Source organism: Lissotriton vulgaris, chromosome 7 (assembly GCF_964263255.1).
Source record: "Lissotriton vulgaris chromosome 7, aLisVul1.2, whole genome shotgun sequence".
NCBI lineage: Eukaryota > Metazoa > Chordata > Amphibia > Caudata > Salamandridae > Lissotriton > Lissotriton vulgaris.
The window spans coordinates 1,627,426,456-1,627,446,614 of record NC_141695.1 but is presented as its reverse complement, the minus strand read 5'-3'; the positions used below and the strand labels follow the sequence as shown (position 1 = coordinate 1,627,446,614).

Here is a 20,159-nt window from a genome sequence, read left to right as displayed (position 1 = left end):
AGAGCAAGAGTACCAGAGAGGATGTGGCCTAATGGCTAGAGCTGTCGAACTCGAAGCTGGGGAACTGGCCTCTCAATATCCTGTGATTCTGGGCAAGTCACTAATTCCCCCAGTGCCTATCAAAAAAATTAATGTGTCTGTCTGCAAGGCAACTGGTGCTCATGTAAAGTGCTCTGATAGCTTTGGGTCGAGTTTGCGCTATATAACCCCCCCCCTAAAAAGAATGACCTCTTCATCTAACTGGGTCACTAGCAGTTGCAGACCATGCAACCACAATTTCTTTCCTTTACGAAGAAAATACTAGGAAACAAGAAACTTCTTTAAAATGGTCACCGTTTAATGAGATCTGAATATTATAAATAATGTTACCGAAGGTTTCTCGATCGAGAGGTGGGACAGGAGATTGAAACAGACTGTGAAATGGCTGCTGAAAGGCAACTTGGTAGCCCCGCTGGATGCTGTGGAGCCGTCCGCAATTAGCAGACTCCAGCGGTGGTGTCAACCAGCAGTCGGTGGGCTGCAGCCAAGATGTCCCTCAAGGACAGGCCAGGTCTTCTCTTAGTGTCTTCGTGCAACAGGCCATGCTGGGGAGATGGGGAGGCACTCAAGAATGGGCTGTGTCTACAGAGAGGGAATTGTCTACGTGGAGCAGGCCGCTGGTGGCAGTCAGGAGGGAACCAGAATGGAGGGATCTCGAGGACACGCTGTGTCTACACCAAAGAAGTCCATTCGCGGACTGTTTCAAGGAGCAAAAGGAGGCAAGTGGGCGCTTGGCAGGGGCTGTGAAAGATGCAGCACGTCTCGAAATGTACAGGGAGGCGACGGCAGCAGCAGGGCCTGGCACAGGAATGTCTGGTCACTTATTGCACACCTTCCATCATCTTCAGGAACTCTGCAGAAGCAAGAGAGGAGAGAGCAGTCACCACTACAACCAGGGATTGTATGTATGTATGTATGTATGTATGTCTATAGTATTTATTAAGCGCAACAAACACCCCACGGATCCCTGGCGCTGCAATACATAATTTAGAGGACCAATATTAACCAGAGCGACAACAGATTGTGAGAGTGGGCAAGAATCAGAGGACAGAGTCACATTCAAGGAAACAGCCATGTCTTAATCCTTTTTTCTGGATTCAATGGTGATCAACAGTGTTCACAGCTAATGCTCTTCTCGGGTCAGTTTCTCATTAGCCACCAATTAGATTTATTTTTAATCATGACCCATATGCTGTCACAAAAGCACTAGGGGGCGTATTTACAAAAGCATTGTGCCACCGGCGCGTCACTTTTTACGACGCTCCGGTGGTGCAATGCCCTGCTCCCTATTTATAATGCAGCGCTAAGCCACTTTGCATAGCTTAATGCTACATTGTACATTTCATACCATTTTGTGCAGTTTTCTGTGTCAAAGGGGCATGCTATGGGTATTGCTGTGGGCGTTCCACCGCAACACTCTTTGGTGTCTCTTCTGGCACATAAACAATTATCCCTGCAACACAGGCACCCTTGCACCATGGCGTCACGGTGCCTGCGTTGGCGCTAGGCAGCTTTTTTAGTGCAGACGCAAGGGAAAACACAGGGGTGAATCGTGTTCGTGTGAATAAGGTGCATACCTGTGTTTTTTAAATGACGTAGTGCAGCGCTGCTAAATTGCTTGCTGCACCACGCTGCGTCATTTCTTTGTAAATATGCCCCTAGTTGGGCATGGCGAGAAACTTTTGGGAGAGTGAGATGTCTCCGTTTCTGAGGAACATAGTTTATTGCTTCCCTTGCTTCTTCTACCTGTTCACTACGAAACTTTACATGTGTTTCAGAATAGAGAAATGGGGTATGGAATACAGGACAAAATATAACAATGCACAAAACAACAACAGGGATAAAACACACATGCCAGTTGCTGAACTGTGTGATGAAAAAATACCCATACGCATTCAGGGAATCAACCATTCGCCAATGGACCACAGGACAGGAATGGGCCCAGCCATCATCTAAGTGTTGTATGTGGACACCAACCCTTCACCTGAAGGAGTCAATCAGAACAGCCCCTGCAATGACTGTGGAGCAAGAAACACACCAATGACATGAGAGCAGGGATCCATGGCCTAACTGTGGATGGGAACAACAACCAACCACTTGAGGGAAATGACACAAACACATTAAGCGCTAACTTGATCAATGGCCTTGAAGAAAAATGCATCCACGTATCATGAACAATCCAATGGCCGAATTGTGTGTTGAGTCCCACCCACACTGTTTATCTTAGGGGAAAGAAGTCACCACAACTGTGGGATCAAGAACAACAAAATACTTATCTCTTATTCATGCCACAGGAAAGCTCAACACTGAACCGTGGAGGAAAGAACAAACTCACCCCCTACTACTGTGATAAGAGATCTCCCATTATCTCATTGTATCTGCAATCCGAACCACACCTCAACTGACTAGGGTAGGGTTGTATGTCAGAATATCAAAGACAGAACTACCGCCTGATATAAATATTGTGTCCTAAATATTATTTACAAACATATGGTGCTGTAGAGCAGGGATTTTTTATTATAACTCCAGTGGGGCAATATTTTTTTTAATTAATTTTAGGGTGAGACATTTAGGTCACTCAGTGATACTCCAACACAAGACTACAGAAAGATTGGCCACTCCTCTCTTGACCAAAGAACAAGGGCAGACATATCCATCACCCACCTGTGAGACACTCAACCACCTCCGGAGACTGAGATAAAGAAAGCTAACCGCGACTGCTGTTGAGCATGGCCATTGGGTGCATGATCACAAGCACAGACATGGCTTCCCTTACCATCAAAGTCGATTTTGCCGTCATTGTTTTTGTCTCCATCCTTCATCAGTTCCTCAATCTCCTCTTCCGTGATGTCCTCCCCGGATGAGCGCAGGATCTCACCCAGTTCCTCTCCATCAATGTAGCCATCAGCGTTCCTAGGAGAGGGGGCAGGAGGCAGATTTAAAACGAGAGGAGAGGGAGGGAACAAAGAAAATGAAACAGGAAGAGAGGTAAAGGAAGGAAGAAAGAAAGAAAGAAAGAAAGAAAGAAAGAAAGAAAGAAAGAAAGAAAGAAAAAGAAAGAAAGAAAGAAGGAAGGAAGGAAGAAAGAAAGAAGAAAGGAAAGAAAGAAAGAAAGAAAGAAAGAAAGAAAGAAAGAAAGAAAGAAAGAAAGAAAGAAAGAAAGAAAGAAAGAAAGAAAGAAAGAAAGAAAGAAAGAAAGAAAGAAAGAAAGAAAGGGAAGGAAAGGAAGGAAGGAAGAAAGAAAGAAAGAAAGAAAGAAAGAAAGAAAGAAAGAAAGAAAGAAAGAAAGAAAGAAAGAAAGAAAGAAAGAAAGAAAGAAAGAAAGGAAGGAAGGAAAGAAAGAAAGGAAGAAAAGCCAGAAAGGCTTGTGAAATGAAATAAGGGAAGGAGGCCAGAAAGGCTTTTAAAATGAAGGAAGGGAAGGAGAAAAGGGAAACGTAGAGGACGGGTGTGAGGAGAGCCAATGAATGGAAGGAGGAAAAGGAACTATGGGGACAGGTAAAACGGCAATCCGTGGTGTCACTGAAATAAGCGGCCCTTTCATCAGCTCTCATCAAAATGATCATTATAGTGAGAGCAGGCGCCTTGAGAAGAAATGATCAAAGAATGACTGCCTAGGGCATTGCCAGGAGTTTGGGTGCCCGGCCCTAGCCGCCAGCAGAGGACAATGGTCAGAGAGGTTGGCACCTAGGACAATGGTCAGAGAGGTTGGCATCTTGGACAAAGGTCAGAGGGGTTGGCATCTAGGACAACGGTCAGAGAGGTTGGCACCTAGGACAATGGTCAGAGAGAGGTTGGCATCTTGGACAAAGGTCAGAGAGGTTGGCATCTAGGACAACGGTCAGAGGGGTTGGCATCTAGGACAATGGTCAGAGAGGTTGGCATCTGTGACCCGGAAGCTCAGGGACGCGAGGGGGGGTACTTACTTGTCGAAGATGCGGAAGCATTCTGCCAACTCTTCCTCACTTTTGCCCTGCGCATCCTCTTTCATCTGGCGCACCATCATGACCAAGAACTCCTCGAAGTCGATGGTACCGCTGCCTGGAGGGAGAAAGGCAGGTGGAACTCACATTTTGGACCATTTTGCACTTAATAACAAAAAACTCTAGTCCTACAACTTGGAAACATACAGCCTGAATGCAGTCACGGCTGGAATATACAAACCAGAGTACACACATCCTTGCAAATTGCACGTCAACACTCCCCACCAGCTGTGACTGAACACACACACCACGTGTCCACCAGAAACCAAGTAGTATCAGAGCTTGACATGAACATAGAGCCCTAAAGACATCACACATACATTGTGGCCCAATATACAACATTCCGCCCCTAGCAATACACCATGTTAAAGGAGCCCCCACCATATCCACCCTGATTCAGATCCATACCTGGGAGCCTCCCATGTCTATAAAGAAACAATACACAACACGCATTCAGCCAGCCGCCCGCCATATGTAAGGTACTCCGACCCCCTCTTCTGCCTACTGTATCTCTCTCTCTCTCTCTCTCTCTCTCTCTCTCTCTCTCTCTCTCTCTCTCTCACCACACACACACACACACACAATACCGAGTGTTACAACCTTTATTCAGCCACAAAGGACCATATACAGGGCACCTAGATGTGCAATGCAAATCACGTGCTCCCAGTGCCAGACTCGGCCATTGTGACAGGTAAGGCAGCGCTCTAGTGCGCGGGTGAGGGAAGGGACAGGCACTCACCATCCTCGTCTACTTCCTCAATGATGGCGTCCAGCTCTTCCTTGTCTGGGGTCTGGCCCAGCATCCTCATGACTGTCCCCAACTCCTTGGTGCTGATGTCACCGCCGCCATCAGTGTCGAACATGTCGAAGGCGGCTTTGAACTCTGCAAGAGACATTTTAAGATGTGGTTAGAGCGCAGGGACCGCCGCAGCAGAGGGGCAGCAAACACACCCTGGTAAAACCGTCAACGCGCCTTCTCTCCGCTCTGAACTCGGCGCAGTCTGTAGCGCCTTGATGGCCTGCTTCAAAATGCGCTTTGGGAACAGGGGATTTAAAGTAGGAACAGCAATAACGTAATGGTGCTGGGACATAAGCAATCTGGCCTATCATAAACGTAGAGACTTACAGAAAGGCCGGGAGGGCTGGGACAGAGTCAGTAACATCATGTTCTAGCTGATATGACTGAGCCTGCTGCATCTTCTAGGCTGGGAGAACGCTCAGTGAGCACATAAATGAAATAAATAAGGGTAATGGGCCCGGCAACCATTCAGCTACGTTTATCTTTACTTTAAATGTCACTATGGTGCGCTCTTTTCTGGTGCGGTATCTCTCCTTAACTGAGCAAAAATGACAACACAAACTGCTTGGAATGGTGTAAGAAAGGGTATTATCCACTGTTATCTATCACTTTTAACCAGCCTTTAAATATGGCAGCCAGAAAGAACCTCGACTCCCCGCACATAAGCTCACACTCACCTGTCAGTCAGAAGCTAGGCCCATGCCAGAGCTCCAGAACACAACCACCGTGGAACCTTCTAATAGACAAACAATCGGGCAATCTTCTCTCCTAAAACACACTTAACTGTGCAATTTGAGCTAGGCCTGGTGCACAGCATTCCCAACCCTGGTCCTTGTGTGCAATCCACACGTTACTCTATGGGGGCATTACTAGATGTGCTGTTACACCGCTAATTTAAATAAAACAAATTCTTGCATAGATGCTCACTCGAAAAGTTTTAGACAGTGTTTTCAGCTATGTGGTCAAATGCTAGACATTAATAAATGTTATTCAACATTTGAGTGCTCTCCTAATCCTATAACACAGAACTGTAATATCGGAAATTATAATTTGCCCCCTCATTTTTTCTAGCCACCTTTTTTCTGTTGAATAATAGTGACATTTTAAAGCACAAGGCACACTGTACAGCAACATGGCATTATTTTAGAACAGGAGAAAGTATACCACATATATATTTTTATTGTAATAATTAGTGGAAGCATGTTTCTACATTTTATTACCCGAATTATTGATGACTATTAATCAGATTAACTTATTCTGAAACCATCTAGTATAACATATGGTACAAATAGTTCCTTCACAGTGACTTCACTTTTAGAGATGCCTAAGAATGGAATACAGAAGTCTTTCTTGCCAAGATGGCTGCCACATTTGTGCTATCACTTAGAAAGGGTTGGCAGTGCGCTTGCATTCCAGTGCTCTTTCTATTCCTGTAGCCTTGGAGGCTCAGCCTATTTAAGGACATGTCTATTTTTCTGGCATTGACCTCCTTATGGAGTGAAGACATAAATGTCTTCGGGGGAGGAGGTACTCAACTATGCCCCTTGTGTCCTGGTGCCAATGGTATGTGAAACGCATACCTGTCCTTGCAGGCTGGGAGGTGAGAAGCCATGTCATTGGGTTACATGACATATCTCGCATCCTTTCAAATCTCAATTCGGAGAATTTCATGACACCGGCTACTGCCTGTTCTTTTATTGGTTAAAAATAGGAACGCAAGTTATAGGGGTGACCATGTTTCGGGCCATTTCCCCTTTAAAATCTTAGTAAACTTGAGCTTTTGTTTAAGTGGTGCAGCTGCCACGAATCAAATCTACAGTAATGAAGTTGCACAGGTGGGTTATAAAAAAGGCCCTGAAACATGGTGTCCTCATGCCATAGAATTACCAGGCCGCCCTATATTTAACCATGAATTGCTGGTGAACTGTTCTGAGGGGTCACATCAGAAATGAGAACATTCTCCATTATGCAAATGAATGGCGAGAGTAAACTGAGGCCCAAAGCCACCACATGACAGTCAGTAAAGACCCAATGAGAGAGAAATGGGACAGGCCCCTTGTTCACACATGGCTTGATCTGGAGCCAGTGGGCACACAGACTCTAAAACAAGGGTTATGTGGTGCTCTCTTCTGATGAGAGACACAGTGGCCTTGGTGGTTGGATTAAGATATGGCGAGGGCAGGTTATGTTCACATGCACAAGGGAGGGTGAGGCCTACCTCTGGGTATTCAAAGAGGTGACATTTCTGGCACCTGCCATGTCTAAAAAGGCCACATACTTCTCTCTGTAGGGGGCAGGGAGGGAGGGTAATTGCATTAGGCCTAAACGGCTGATTTAAACAGGTGCTCCCCACAGGCTTTCATTTCACTACGAAGGCGAGAAATTCTATCACTCTAGGGCGGTGAACTGAAGGTCACAGGGGGCACCGAGGGCTATTTCTGTGCCGGAATAGCCCAGGAGCATAAAATCACACCCCACAGAAAAACCACCCGTTCCATGAACTCCCTGACTGAGACCCTGGTATATTATTCATGCACTGGACTCTGAACGAGGCCATCAGGGAAAGGGGGGCACGTGTGCATCATACTCCTGGAACCTTTGTTGTGAATGTACGTTCTTAATTTTACCTTAATCTCTCAGTCAAAACTTCCATTTATGTGGCACCCATTTATGCGGCTCAGTGCATTACAAGGGAACTCGTTGGAGCAGCATTTCATTGTCATTGAAACATTGTCAGGTTCAAAATCGGGGCACAAGTCCTATTAAAAGAAGTGGGGAACTGACATTATGGAAATTACCTCATGACGTCACGTGCTGACCGTGTCCCCGGTGTCTGAAAATTACACCGAGTCACGTTCAGCTTATTTCTGTGGGGCCCAGCTTTTTTGCAGGGGGAACGGCGTCTAACCTTTGAAAAGAGTGGGGGGTCGCCGTCCACCCACGTGTAAACCCGACTCGAGCTCTAGGTTCAATACCGAAGGCTAGGGCCAAATTTAATCTTTGTAGGATAGTCAGTTTGGGAGTCAGTGGGGAAAGACCCCGGCCTTCCCCAGAAGGGATATACTCGCCCCTCATCAGCCACGGCCCCCCATCACCCCCCTGTCTATCTCATCTCTGCTGCCCACACTGTAAGTTTGTAAAAGAGACGTTTGACTCACCAGCTATCATCTCCTCGCTGAGGAAGGAGCGAGCATCCGCCTGCTGGTCTGTTGGCTGTAGATAGAGAAAAGAGACAAGGAAAACAACGCCAGGTCAACAAAGGTGACTGCAGGAAGTGGAAATATGTCGAAGGCTTCAATGAGGCAACCCTGCCCAGGTGTAAAGACACTGATGCGACACCAGGGCGACTGGAAGTATATTACGTTCTCTCCCCACATTCAAGAAAAGAAAAGCTCCCCAGACCGGTAAAAGGACGCGTGTTGAATATTGCTGAACAAAACACCAACACCAGTGTCAACTGTTTTCTCACACTGGTGTTTTTTTCAGGAATATTCATCAATTGATTTCATTTCGCAATTGTGTTTCTAGTAAAGGGGTGGATGGGAAGCAGGAGTGATTAGCTAAAATACATTGTATAGTACACATTTGGCCCTTATCCCTGCCCCTTTTATCCTATTCCCCCAGGCCCCCTTGGCTGAGCAGCTGTGAGTTTGCATCATGTGCTTTCACCACCACCCCAGCATTTGTTTGCACTTTTGTAGTGCAGGCATGTTTACAAGTCAAAAATGCCTCCTGCAAAATCCCTTGGTTTGGAAGGGGTTAAAACATTAAAAACACACATTCATCACACACGTGGTTACATTTAAAGTTTTTGTTGTCAATGTTTTTGTTAGCAATATTTTCACTAAGCACCATTAAAGGATCTCGGGTAACTTGCAAACTGAGACAGGTTCTGGAATGTTCCTGCCTTTGCAACCTCCAGCCTAGAGATACTACAGGCCAGCACCATGAGTTGCATTGCTGTTCGAAGGGCAGGGATCCCAAAATCTAAAGTAGGACAGAGAAGCCCCACAGCGATCCTGTATGTGACAGGACCCTCCTGCCAAAACAAATCCAGGCACAAAATCTAAAACAAAAAAAAAAAACATGAAAGAGTGAGCAGGCGGCAGGGACATGTCTGAGTCCACCCAGGGTGGTGCTCAAAAATCAAAAACTCTTCAAAGTAAATCCAAAAATCAGATGCAGAAAGGAAAGCCTGCACCCCAAGGTAGCCCTCTGTCTGTGCATGCAAGTCCATGGTGGGAGTTGTCAGACATCAAGAAAGGAAGCCAAGGCAGTTCGGTTGAAGGAGCCCCCATCCATGGGATGAAGTTCATGCCCGGGTCCAGGGCATGGCACTAACCTGACTCATGATGGCGGGTTACCAAGGCCTGCAGCGCCTTGGACAGTCACACGAAGTCTAACACCAGGCACTGGCTCCCCGCTCTTGTGCCTCAAGATATCTGCCGGTATTCTTAGCAAGGACACCAGGGCTCCTTATAGGGAGACGCGCAAGGCCTGGATTGTGTTACTCCTTGACCAGCAAGACCCCCGACTCTGACTATAGCAGCGATGGGAGTAGGCACTGTGTAGTCGAATGACACACGTCTAAATTTACCCAACTGCAGACTGTGCATCCTCTGGGGGGTCTCTCAGGTTACAGCCACTGCGTGGTCTAGCACCCCTTTTCCTTCCTGGTCCCCAAAGGTGAGCTGCATTCTACAGGAGGGACCCTACATTTCACCAACTACGCTTACAGGTAGAAAGTGGACTGCATATGATGTCATACACAGGATAAAAGGGAAAAGATGAGAACACTTTGGCCTGCATTCAACCATTTAAGCCATTACCTGAATATTTTGTATTACATTACGGTTAAAGAGATGCTCACAGCTGAAGAAATGCTGCCAGGGATATTATGGCTGACCACTAAAGCCCAGCACAGCAGCCCTCAAAGCACTACAATTGTCACTGAGAAAGTCATCCAAGGTAAAGTTATCTGTATCCATAAGATTAACTAGTCAATGTCATGCCTATTAGGATGTCCATGATGGTATATACTAGGTATCAGTCTTTAAACACTAACAAACACATGAAACATTACGAGCAGTAGTGTAGTACTGCAGTACTGAATATCGACCCCAGAATATTGTGGTACAAGAATAAGTAAGTAAATAAAAGGTATTGTTTCAATTAATAAAAATTATCACTGGAGGCCATGTGTGGTGTGTCCTTCCACGCTCCTTCTTTGGTCATTAATGTAAGAATATCAAGGAACAAAATATATGAATGGGGAGTGCAAATAGGGAAGTATAGGTTTGCAATGCCTAACTTCACATCTACGTACCTTGAAGATGTGGTATATGTATATATATATATATATATATATATCTATATATATATATATATATATATATATATATATATATATATATATATATATATGTACATATATATATATATATATATATATATACATATATATATATATATATATATATATATATATATATATATATATATTCAATCACTTTGCAAGAGGGTTAGTCTCCGGGATCCGGTTCCCGTAGTCAGGTGGCGTGTTCCACTCGGCCAACCCCACCGCCGAGTAATGTCAATATTTCCAAGGTTTTGCTACGATAAGCAATACACGCACTCAGAGAAGGTACAGCTAGTGGGCGTTTATTTCCAAGGTAACGCTACGCGTTTCAGCACAAGAGTGCCTTGGTCACACGTTTGACCAAGGCACTCTTGTGCTGAAACGCGTAGCGTTACCTTGGAAATAAACGCCCACTAGCTGTACCTTCTCTGAGTGCGTGTATTGCTTATCGTAGCAAAACCTTGGAACTATATATATATATATATATATATATATATATATATATATATATATATGTGTGTGTGTGTGTGAGTGTGCGTGTGTGTGGGTGGGTGTGTGTATATATATATATGTGAGTGTGTGTGCATATATATATATATATGTCGACTTTGGCATTGAACATCTGTACTTACCTGTTGATATTTCGGTTTAGATATTTTGGCCTCGATATTCTGTGCAATGAATATACTGTGCACACCTTCAGCACAGGGGCAAAAGTCAGACACTTTGGTGCAGATTCAACAAAGGCGTTTAAAGTACATACAAAGTATTCCTGTAGTCTTCTTTTACATACTCTCTAAATTGTCCCGAAACACATAAAATGGGAATTCTCAGGGATTATTCCTATACAATTAGTACAAATTGAAAGGACTGTTCACTTTTCTCCCTCTTACTAATGAGGAGTTGGACAATTCTAGTCCAACTCGTAAAAGCATGTAAAAGAGTACTTTTATAGTACTGCTTCACGTACTCATAAATGTTTCTGTGAAACAGCATTATTGACTCCATAAATAATTGTTCACAATTTATGTGCAATCCCAATCACTGAGACGTGACACTATATAATAATATATGGACCAAAATTATGGTTTGCACTTGAGCAGTATTGCACCAGCAATAATGGAGCAAAATGGCGAATAACACTGCTCCCCTCAGAGGACACCATTAATGAAAAAGGGGGTAACCCAAAAGGATACGGACCTGGGTATAGTGCGATAAGAATAAACAATGGTCCAGAACCTATTACTTAATTCACTGATTCAATCAGTACATATTGAAACATTTAAGTGTTCATGGGCGTTCCTCACAAATACGCTCCAAACCATAAATGAGCTCAGTTACTCAGAACAAAAGGCAATATCACTACAACACCAAAATATCAAAACAGGGGAGAAAACAATGTTTAATTCATTGTCTCTTATCACAAAATTGATATTCCACAAGGTTTTCAATATTATTAGAATAAAAAGGTTGCCCGAGAGAGCGTGCACAAAAGGTAGTGATCAAAGAAGTGTGCAGTGAATCAAGAAAGAAAGGAAATTCACAGAAAATAAACAAAATATTCACAATTGATGTACTGTAATTACGGTCTTACAATTTCCCGTAACCAAACAACCTGGCCCACACAAAAGTTAATAGCACCTAATATCTGAATCAACTAAATACAGACAGTCATGTCAAATGCGTGCACTTATTCATAAATGGTCAGCCAAAATGCTCAGAGGACAGGCATTGAATTTGGGTGAGAATCTGACACCAGCCACCACAGAGGAAAAGTACGAAATGGGGAATGGACACTGACAGCACCCCCCTATTTGGACTGAGACATAATATAGAGTCACACTGACATCCCCGTTTGAGGACAGGAATAGAAGGAGGGTTTATTATACCCCGGTAATACCCTGCTAGCGTGACAAGAAGAGATGAGCATGAATTACTTGAAACTATTCTCTTATGAAATTACTCTTTTCAAAGGAGATATTGCTTAATTGATAAATTATGAATATAAAGTGTTTTATATGTTTTCACAAGACATGAGAAATGTCCTGGACATTTGAAACTGGAGAAGGGGGTGAAGTGAAAGCTGCACAGAGTGATAGGCATGCAATACGTAAAAGAATGAAAACTGCAAAAAGTGAGCATATGAATTAGGACGCTAACATTTACAGTAATTGTGGGCTGAAATGCACAGTCACCCAAAACTTATTTCAAAAAGCTTTCCTTTCTACAATCCACTAGGAAAGTGCAACATGCGCCTGCAAATAGGAGCCAAACATGAATTAAGAGTTTACTGATATAAAAACAACTTAATACACCACTAGCAATTGAAAGAAATGCTTCAGTTTCTGCAGAACTCAAGGCTAACTCAATAGCCAGCAAATTTACAACAATCATTAAGAACCACAGGGTTATCCACTAGGACTATACAGATACAATTGCAGTACAGTACAATACTCACATTCAGTAAAACACAATGGCTAAATTCATCCTAAAATGGGCACACAGCTCAAATGCTTAATAGGGAAAATTCACTTCGAAATTGACTAACATCGATTGCACTACATTAAGCAACATTCAAAAATCATTCTACAGTGACCAATGAACCACAAACAATGGCCAGATTTAATTTTCAAACGATCAACAAATGGGGTTGCCACCACCACCGGTGTTTTAATGGGGGAACAACCTTTATAACGCAACTTTTAGCATGCAGTGCTATTACAACGCAGACTTTAAAACGAAAACCATTACAACGCATTACACTGGGGGGCGCTCTAGGATAGTGAATAGTTTTAATTTACTATCCAACACCTTCCCTAGTGTCCACAGGGACTGGTGTTGGAATAGTAAATTAAACTAATCACTATCCAGCACCCCCCAGTGTAATGCGTTGTAATGGAATGCGTTTTAAAACTTGCGTTGTTACAGCATGCGTGGTAAAAGCATGCGTTGTAACAACGTACATCTGTTTTAATGTTCTGGCCAGTATAAAAGTAAGCAAAATCAGGCAAAGCCAGTGATTTTAGCCCTTACCTATACAGACTTCAAACTCCAAGCATAAATATAAAACACATTTAAATGTGTTCTAGAGCTAATAATTAAGGTAAACAGAGGCAGAAAAGTCATTTTACGAATGAATACATGCGATTTTGCTTAAAATCCTATTTAGTATCATGTCCAGGCCTTTGCAAAGCCATTAAAATAACAACAAATGGCCGATACTTTTCTATTGAACAGGTGGCAACCTTATAAAAAAAATCACTGCAACATGTCAAAATCCATTCCAAAGTGGCCGACACGCCCCTCTACAACGTCAAAGTCCCACATGAAATGTATAATATTATGAAGAAGGCAACAGTCAGGTGTGCCCCCAAAACCGATGCCCACTCTTTTTTTTAAATTGTATGTTTATTGTAAAACTAGTCATCAACGACGGTTATTGTCCCACATGGTACCAGTTGTCTCAAGTTCGAGGTGATAGGTCATAAGGACTGGGTCAGGAGGACAGAGTATGGGCCCGCTGCAATGCCAGTAATGCTGTTAGTGCGTGAAAGCAGGTGTGCAGTCCGCTTTCTACCTCACTTATTCTCTTCGACGGTTACTCAAGTGTTCGAAGCTAATGGTTCGAATTCGGTGTGATAGGAGAGAATATATAGCGTACCCATATCCAATTACTTACCGCATTGGTCTTGAGGTTGTTTTAAAAGTACAAGCATATCCCAAACTCATCACGTGTGGCCAGATGTCTTTCTTGTGCTATTTCTACAAAACAACCGCTAGGGGCCCCCATTCTACCGCCCATTGCTCCTACACAGTCTTCTGCCCTTTTAGAGGAGGGACTATGAGGGTTCTGATGAAGGAGAGAGAGAGAGGGAGGGACCTACATTTGGAAAGTTGTAAGCAGAGACCCTGACATTAATAATAGCATTCATGCCAACAGAACCAATTCAGGTGGGAGACTTCCAATTTTTGAAGCCAAAAATAGCTTTATTTTAGCTGTCTCCTGCCTGAAATTGCTATAGCTGCCAAGTTATCACCATATGTGCGACATTTTCATATATGTAAGGGCAGATTTATTACGACTGGCGCATCCCTGCAAATCAGCAGAGATGGGCCAGATAAGATGTGTCATGCAAGTTTACCCTTGCGCCACCACAGATGAGCCGCATTTACAATGCGGCGCATCATGACGCAGGGTTTAACATGCGTGACGCATCTCGCGTCGGAAGGGTGGCGCATTGCTGGAGTTGTGTCGCAAGTGCGACGCAACTCTAGTAATGCTCGTGGCTGCCCATACACAACGTGGTGCTTCAAGCCTTATGCCTGCTACAAGCCAGGGCAAAGTTTTGACGCAGCGGTGTCAGAAAATTGACTGAGTGAAATCTTGTAGATTTCACTCAGGCACTTTTCCGAGGCCTTCCTGCACCGGAACGCCCCACCCCTGCGCCAGAACGCCCACCTGGCACAGGTTTCATGTGGCTTAGGGCTTTACAACGTGACACATCTCCCTGGATGCGTCACGTTGTAAATCCGTCGCAGCACGGCGCTAGCTTTACGCCACCGCTGCATCACAGAAGTGACGCAATAGCGGCGCAAAAGTAGCGCACAGGGCTTGTAAATCTGCCCCTCAGTGTGTATGTGTGACATTTCAATGCCTAATGCGTTACAGTATGAATGAGTCTTTATTGCAAGGGGAGTAATACCCCTGCAAATAATGTCAGGATTGCCCCCCCCCCCTTTATGCGACGCAATGACCTAGAAATGACCTCAAAATAGCTTCAACATCCAGCTGTGCTAATTTAATGGCACTACAGCTACTTTACGTCTCTTTTCTTATCCTGGATTCCAAAAAGAGGAGTAGTCTGATAAAAATACAATGGTGTTGACGAGAGGCCGAGCTTGGTTTTGTGTGGACTGACTTGCATTCTGAAACTTCGTCTGTAGCCACTATTTTTGTTGTTGACCAACATTGCAATCTGGCCGGCAAAATCATGTCAAGGGACCTTTGAGAGTCTGAGCGGGGAGAAGCATGTGATTGCTCATCCTGATGGCAAAACATCCAGCATCCGCCTGCCCGTTGCCTTATCCGACCACCACAGTAGGGTCACTCGCACCACTACTTGTCTAGGGTGCATACCCCCTGGCACCCTTACATACTCTGCAGTGATTTCTTCAGAGTATAGAGTATGTATGAGGTTTGGGGGTGTAGTGACCTGCTAATCACTGGTCTAGTTGTTATTGTACCATCCACTCCTAGAAGGCTGGCTTACACCTCACCCCAAACTCATCCACCACAGGCATCACAGGACATGTGACTCTGGTAATAAAAGGGGCCGGGCGCACGTGCCCTGGGACAGTTCTACCCATTAACTAATTAACTGATGTGTGTCAGTCAGGGCCGGACTGGCCATAGCGGGCACCGGTGTTGGATCTAGCCCTGATCTCTTGAATGGGTGAGAGTATTCTGCTTAATTCAGAAACTCTGTCCATCACCACCCCTTGTTGTTAAATATTTTGTCCACCCTAAGCGTGGAAGGGTATACTCAGATGTGAGTCCCTTGCTCATTGCAGCATCAGGATTCAAGCAAGCCGGGCCGACGACGGCTGAAATGCCAGAAACCGGTCCCCGGAAGCTTGTTTCCTTCCCAGTGTAAGAATTGGCTTGGTAGTTTGGTTTGCCCTGTTCCCATCATGCACTGAGACAGGAACAGACTAATTTGCATATAGCCAGGTTCTGAGCTGGGATGGTGCAGTGAGCTAAAAAACGGTGTTGGATCTAGCCCTGATCTCTTGACTGGGTGAGAGTATTCTGCTTAATTCAGAAACTCTGTCCATCACCACCCCTTGTTGTTTAATTATTTTGTCCACCATAAGCGTGGAAGGGTATACTCAGATGTGAGTCCCTTGCTCATTGCACCATCAGGATTCAAGCAAGCCGGGCCGAAGACGGCTGTAATGCCAGAAACCGGTCCCCGGAAGCTTGTTTCCTTCCCAGTGAAAGAATTTGCTTGGTAGTTTGGTTTGCCCTGTTCCCATCAAGCACTGGGACAGGAACAGACTAATTTGCATATAGCCAGGTTCTGACCTGGGATGGTGCAGTGAGCTAAAAAACGGTGTTGGATCTAGCCCTGATCTCTTGACTGGGTGAGAGTATTCTGCTTAATTCAGAAACTCTGTCCATCACCACCCCTTGCTGTTTATTTATTTTGTCCACCATAAGCGTGGAAGGGTATACTCAGATGTGAGTCCCTTGCTCATTGCACCATCAGGATTCAAGCAAGCCGGGCCGAAGACGGCTGTAATGCCAGAATTCGGTCCCCGGAAGCTTGTTTCCTTCCCAGTGAAAGAATTGGCTTGGTAGTTTGGTTTGCCCTGTTCCCATCATGCACTGGGACAGGAACAGACTAATTTGCATATAGCCAGGTTCTGACCTGGGATGGTGCAGTGAGCTAAAAAACGGTGTTGGATCTAGCCCTGATCTCTTGACTGGGTGAGAGTATTCTGCTTAATTCAGAAACTCTGTCCATCACCACCCCTTGTTGTTTAATTACTTTGTCCACCATAAGCGTGGAAGGGTATACTCAGATGTGAGTCCCTTGCTCATTGCACCATCAGGATTCAAGCAAGCCGGGCCGAAGACGGCTGTAATGCCAGAAACCGGTCCCCGGAAGCTTGTTTCCTTCCCAGTGAAAGAATTGGCTTGGTAGTTTGGTTTGCTCTGTTCCCATCATGCACTGGGACAGGAACAGGCTAATTTGCATATAGCCAGGTTCTGAGCTGGGATGGTGCAGTGAGCTAAAAAACGGTGTTGGACCTAGCCCTGATCTCTTGACTGGGTGAGAGTATTCTGCTTAATTCAGAAACTCTGTCCATCACCACCCCTTGTTGTTTAATCATAGCGGGCACCAGGCATTTCCCTGGTGGGCCGCTAGGGTGGGGGCCGATTTTTGGCCCCTGGGGGCCGTTTTTGTGACAGGGACGTTTTTGCAGCATAACTGCAAAATTGGCCCCTGTAACAAAAACGGCCCTTGCAAACAGCTCAGCCGCTCCCAGGGGAGCCGGCCGAGCTCCTTGCCAGGGCCAGTTTTGTTTCCCAGTCCGCCCCTGGTGTCAGTCATTAATGCATAAGGGACTTGGGCCCTGCACCATTACAGAGGGACGTGCACTGCTGTGCATACCCCTCTGTGCCCGTACATACTCTGCAGTGATGGCGCCAAGGGGTATGAGCAGCAGTGCATACCCCTCGGCAACGTTATATACTTTGCAGTAATTACCGCAGAGTTCATAAGGGTGCTGAGGGGTTTGCACTGTAAGTGCATTTGGTATTTGGCAGGGTTATTTCTTAGCGCAAAATGCATTCTCACTTCCATTTTTGGACACCAGGGTGCATTGTCACTAGGAAAATAGTACCAAATGCCCACTCCACACTGTCGAGGAATTCTGCATAATCTCACATAATTTAGATGAAATTCCATAAAATTCCATGGAATCAAATTCAGCTAATTCCGCCCACACTTAATGACAACGCAGTGACGCAAAGTATAAGTAAATCTGGGCCTTAGTCTCTTTCTTTCAGTGCAAAATTTTAATTGTGTTTTTTATTCATACACATTTTTGGGACATTGACTTTTTGGGAGGTGAAGTGTGTGCACATGATATACCACAGACTCATTTTCACTTGCCATATCACGAAGATATCGATGGGTATGATCTATTTCTATCTCTTTCTTTGAAGTTTTGGGGTTTATCACCTTTTTGAAAGGCATGTTTGGGTAGTATCAATTTCATGACGATATGGAGTTAGTAGTTGAATAAAAATAAGAGGAAGAAAAAGAAGAATATACATATAAAGAGCACACACCACAAACTAAATTGTCTCTTGAAGGTCAGATAAGTTATTGCAATAATTGTATTGACTTTGGAAGGATGAAAGGCAGAGCCAGCATAGACGGACTTTAACAGTGTACCACACAAGTTTACTGTAGGAGACAGCTATTTCATTCAGAGGATTTTTCCTAATCAAGGAGTTTTCCTGACTCTTCTGGAATCTCCCTGTATACCCAGACTGAAATCTACCAGAGGTTTCAGTGACATTTCCTCGTTTTTATGTTTACATTTTTCAGTTCTCTCGTGTGGCCGTGCTGACAGCTTGCGAGGAGAGGAACAGAGAGTCTCAGACACTAATCTCAGCCTCTATTGTACCCGGCAGCCACAATCTAGTTATAAAAGACTCAACTGCTGGCATTAAAGGCAAACCAGTAAATGTGATATTGTGCCATATTCCCTTGTCTGCCAACTGGAACGTGTCTGCCGTCACACGTGGGTAATGAGATCACTGTACACATTTACCACCATGGGGCAGATTTACAAGGAACTGACGCATCTGCATAGATACGTCCATTTCCTTGCGCCATCGTCAAATGTCAAGGATTAACAGGTGCGTCAGAAATTCGGACACATCTGTTGGTCCAAAAGTCATGCATTGCTGGAGACGTGTCGCAAGCACGATGCACCTCCAGCAATGTATTTTGAGGCCTATACTTACTGTACTGCTTGACGCAGTGGCGCTCCTAAAAGTGGCGCATTGCAGTCTTGTAGATTTCCCTTCGACACTTCTACGAGGCCTTCCTGCATGGGAACGCCCATCCTGTATACATTATACCTGACGCAGATATAATGTGAGGCAGGGCTTTACAACGTGACGCATTTCCCTAGATGCGTCACGTAAATAGGCTGCATTGTTTGCGCCGCCGTTGTGTCAAAAAAAGTGACGCAATGGCTGCGCAAGAAGGCACAAGGGCTTGTAAATCTGCCCCCCATGTGTTCTTCAGATTCTGCCAGCAACACAGCACTTTTATCAGCACTTAGAACCAGCAGAAGTGCATTAGGAAGCACTGTATAATGCGTGGGAAACGTCAGTCTCTCTAAAGCATGTTATCTTTTATTTTATCAGTGCCGGAACAGTATAAAGTCACACGTTCCTAGAAATAATAAAATGACCTCAGTTGCTGCTTGTAATACTTGTTATAAGTGACTAGTGATATCACCAAATTGTGTTCCGGAGCAGTATTAATAAACAGCCGCCTTCACTTAAGAAATCATGAAGTGGGCTTGAGTAGTGCAGGGAAAACACAATATTGTGTGTCAGTGCAGGGGCGGCTTTAGGCATGTGCAAGCTGTGCACCTGCACAGGGCCTCCAAACCCCAGGGGCCACCACGCCAATATGTATCCTTAATAATCCTCTGAGGATGGATACATATTTGTGTGGCGGCCCCTGGCAGGGATTTGTCGGCCTCCGGCTCTGTTCCACTTCCAAACATCCTGACCCCCTCTCTTCACTGGCCGCCGCGCCCCGCCCCACCCGGACCCCCTCTTCCGGGGCCCCCTACCTATGCTCCCTGCCCAGGGCCACCATGAGCCTAGAGCCGCCCCTGGCCAGTGTATCTGAAATACATTGTTTATGCTTCTGGATATCAGCGAGAAAGTGTTTGAGGTCCCCGCCACTGTTCCATGCAATACCTAATAGCAAACAGCCTGTAGGGGTGAGCTTACTCACACATGGATAGTGGAAAATTGAGAGTATAAAATAGGAGAAAAGCCAACACCCAAAAACATGTTAAAAATTAAGAAAATAAAAATGAGAAAATCGGGTTTCAGAATCTAAAACACCAACATATTATAAGGAATAAAATACCGCCTTTCCCCACGGGTCATCCCTATGGAACCCTCACCGTATGCCCCTTTTTCTAGTGGAAGGCTGTGGAAAGAACAGGAAAGGCCTAAAACCCACCTCTCCTGCCATGCATATGGTCCAGACCTTTCTTAATTTGTGACATTTTCATTCTTGTGCCCCCCCCTCCCCCACACTTGTGTTAACCCGCCCTTGCACTCTGAAGTAATCAATAGGCTGCCTAAGCCCCATATAATAGGAACAAATGAAACTAGTAGTGACAGTCAATTATTTTGAACACCGAAAAA

The 20,159-nt window shown here is 44.8% G+C and overlaps 1 protein-coding gene across 2 annotated transcripts in view; it reads right to left on the bottom strand.

Annotated features, from left to right (window-relative positions):
- Nucleotides 1-316: 316 nt before the first annotated feature.
- TNNC2 (troponin C2, fast skeletal type) overlaps nt 317-20,159 on the bottom strand; it is a 60,248-nt gene continuing 40,405 nt past the window's right edge. Inside the window, exons 1-6 of one of the 2 annotated variants that reach the window (XM_086932579.1) lie at nt 9,164-9,301; nt 7,980-8,034; nt 4,762-4,905; nt 3,966-4,080; nt 2,816-2,952; nt 317-892 (exon numbers count right to left, since the gene is read on the bottom strand). In XM_086932579.1, the coding sequence (XP_086788705.1) occupies nt 861-892; nt 2,816-2,952; nt 3,966-4,080; nt 4,762-4,905; nt 7,980-8,034; nt 9,164-9,172 (492 nt within the window). In that variant the 5' untranslated portion in view covers nt 9,173-9,301 and the 3' untranslated portion in view covers nt 317-860. Of the gene's footprint in view, nt 893-2,815; nt 2,953-3,965; nt 4,081-4,761; nt 4,906-7,979; nt 8,035-9,163; nt 9,302-20,159 lie in introns of those variants that run through there. The other variant, XM_086932580.1, reaches the window with a different exon arrangement.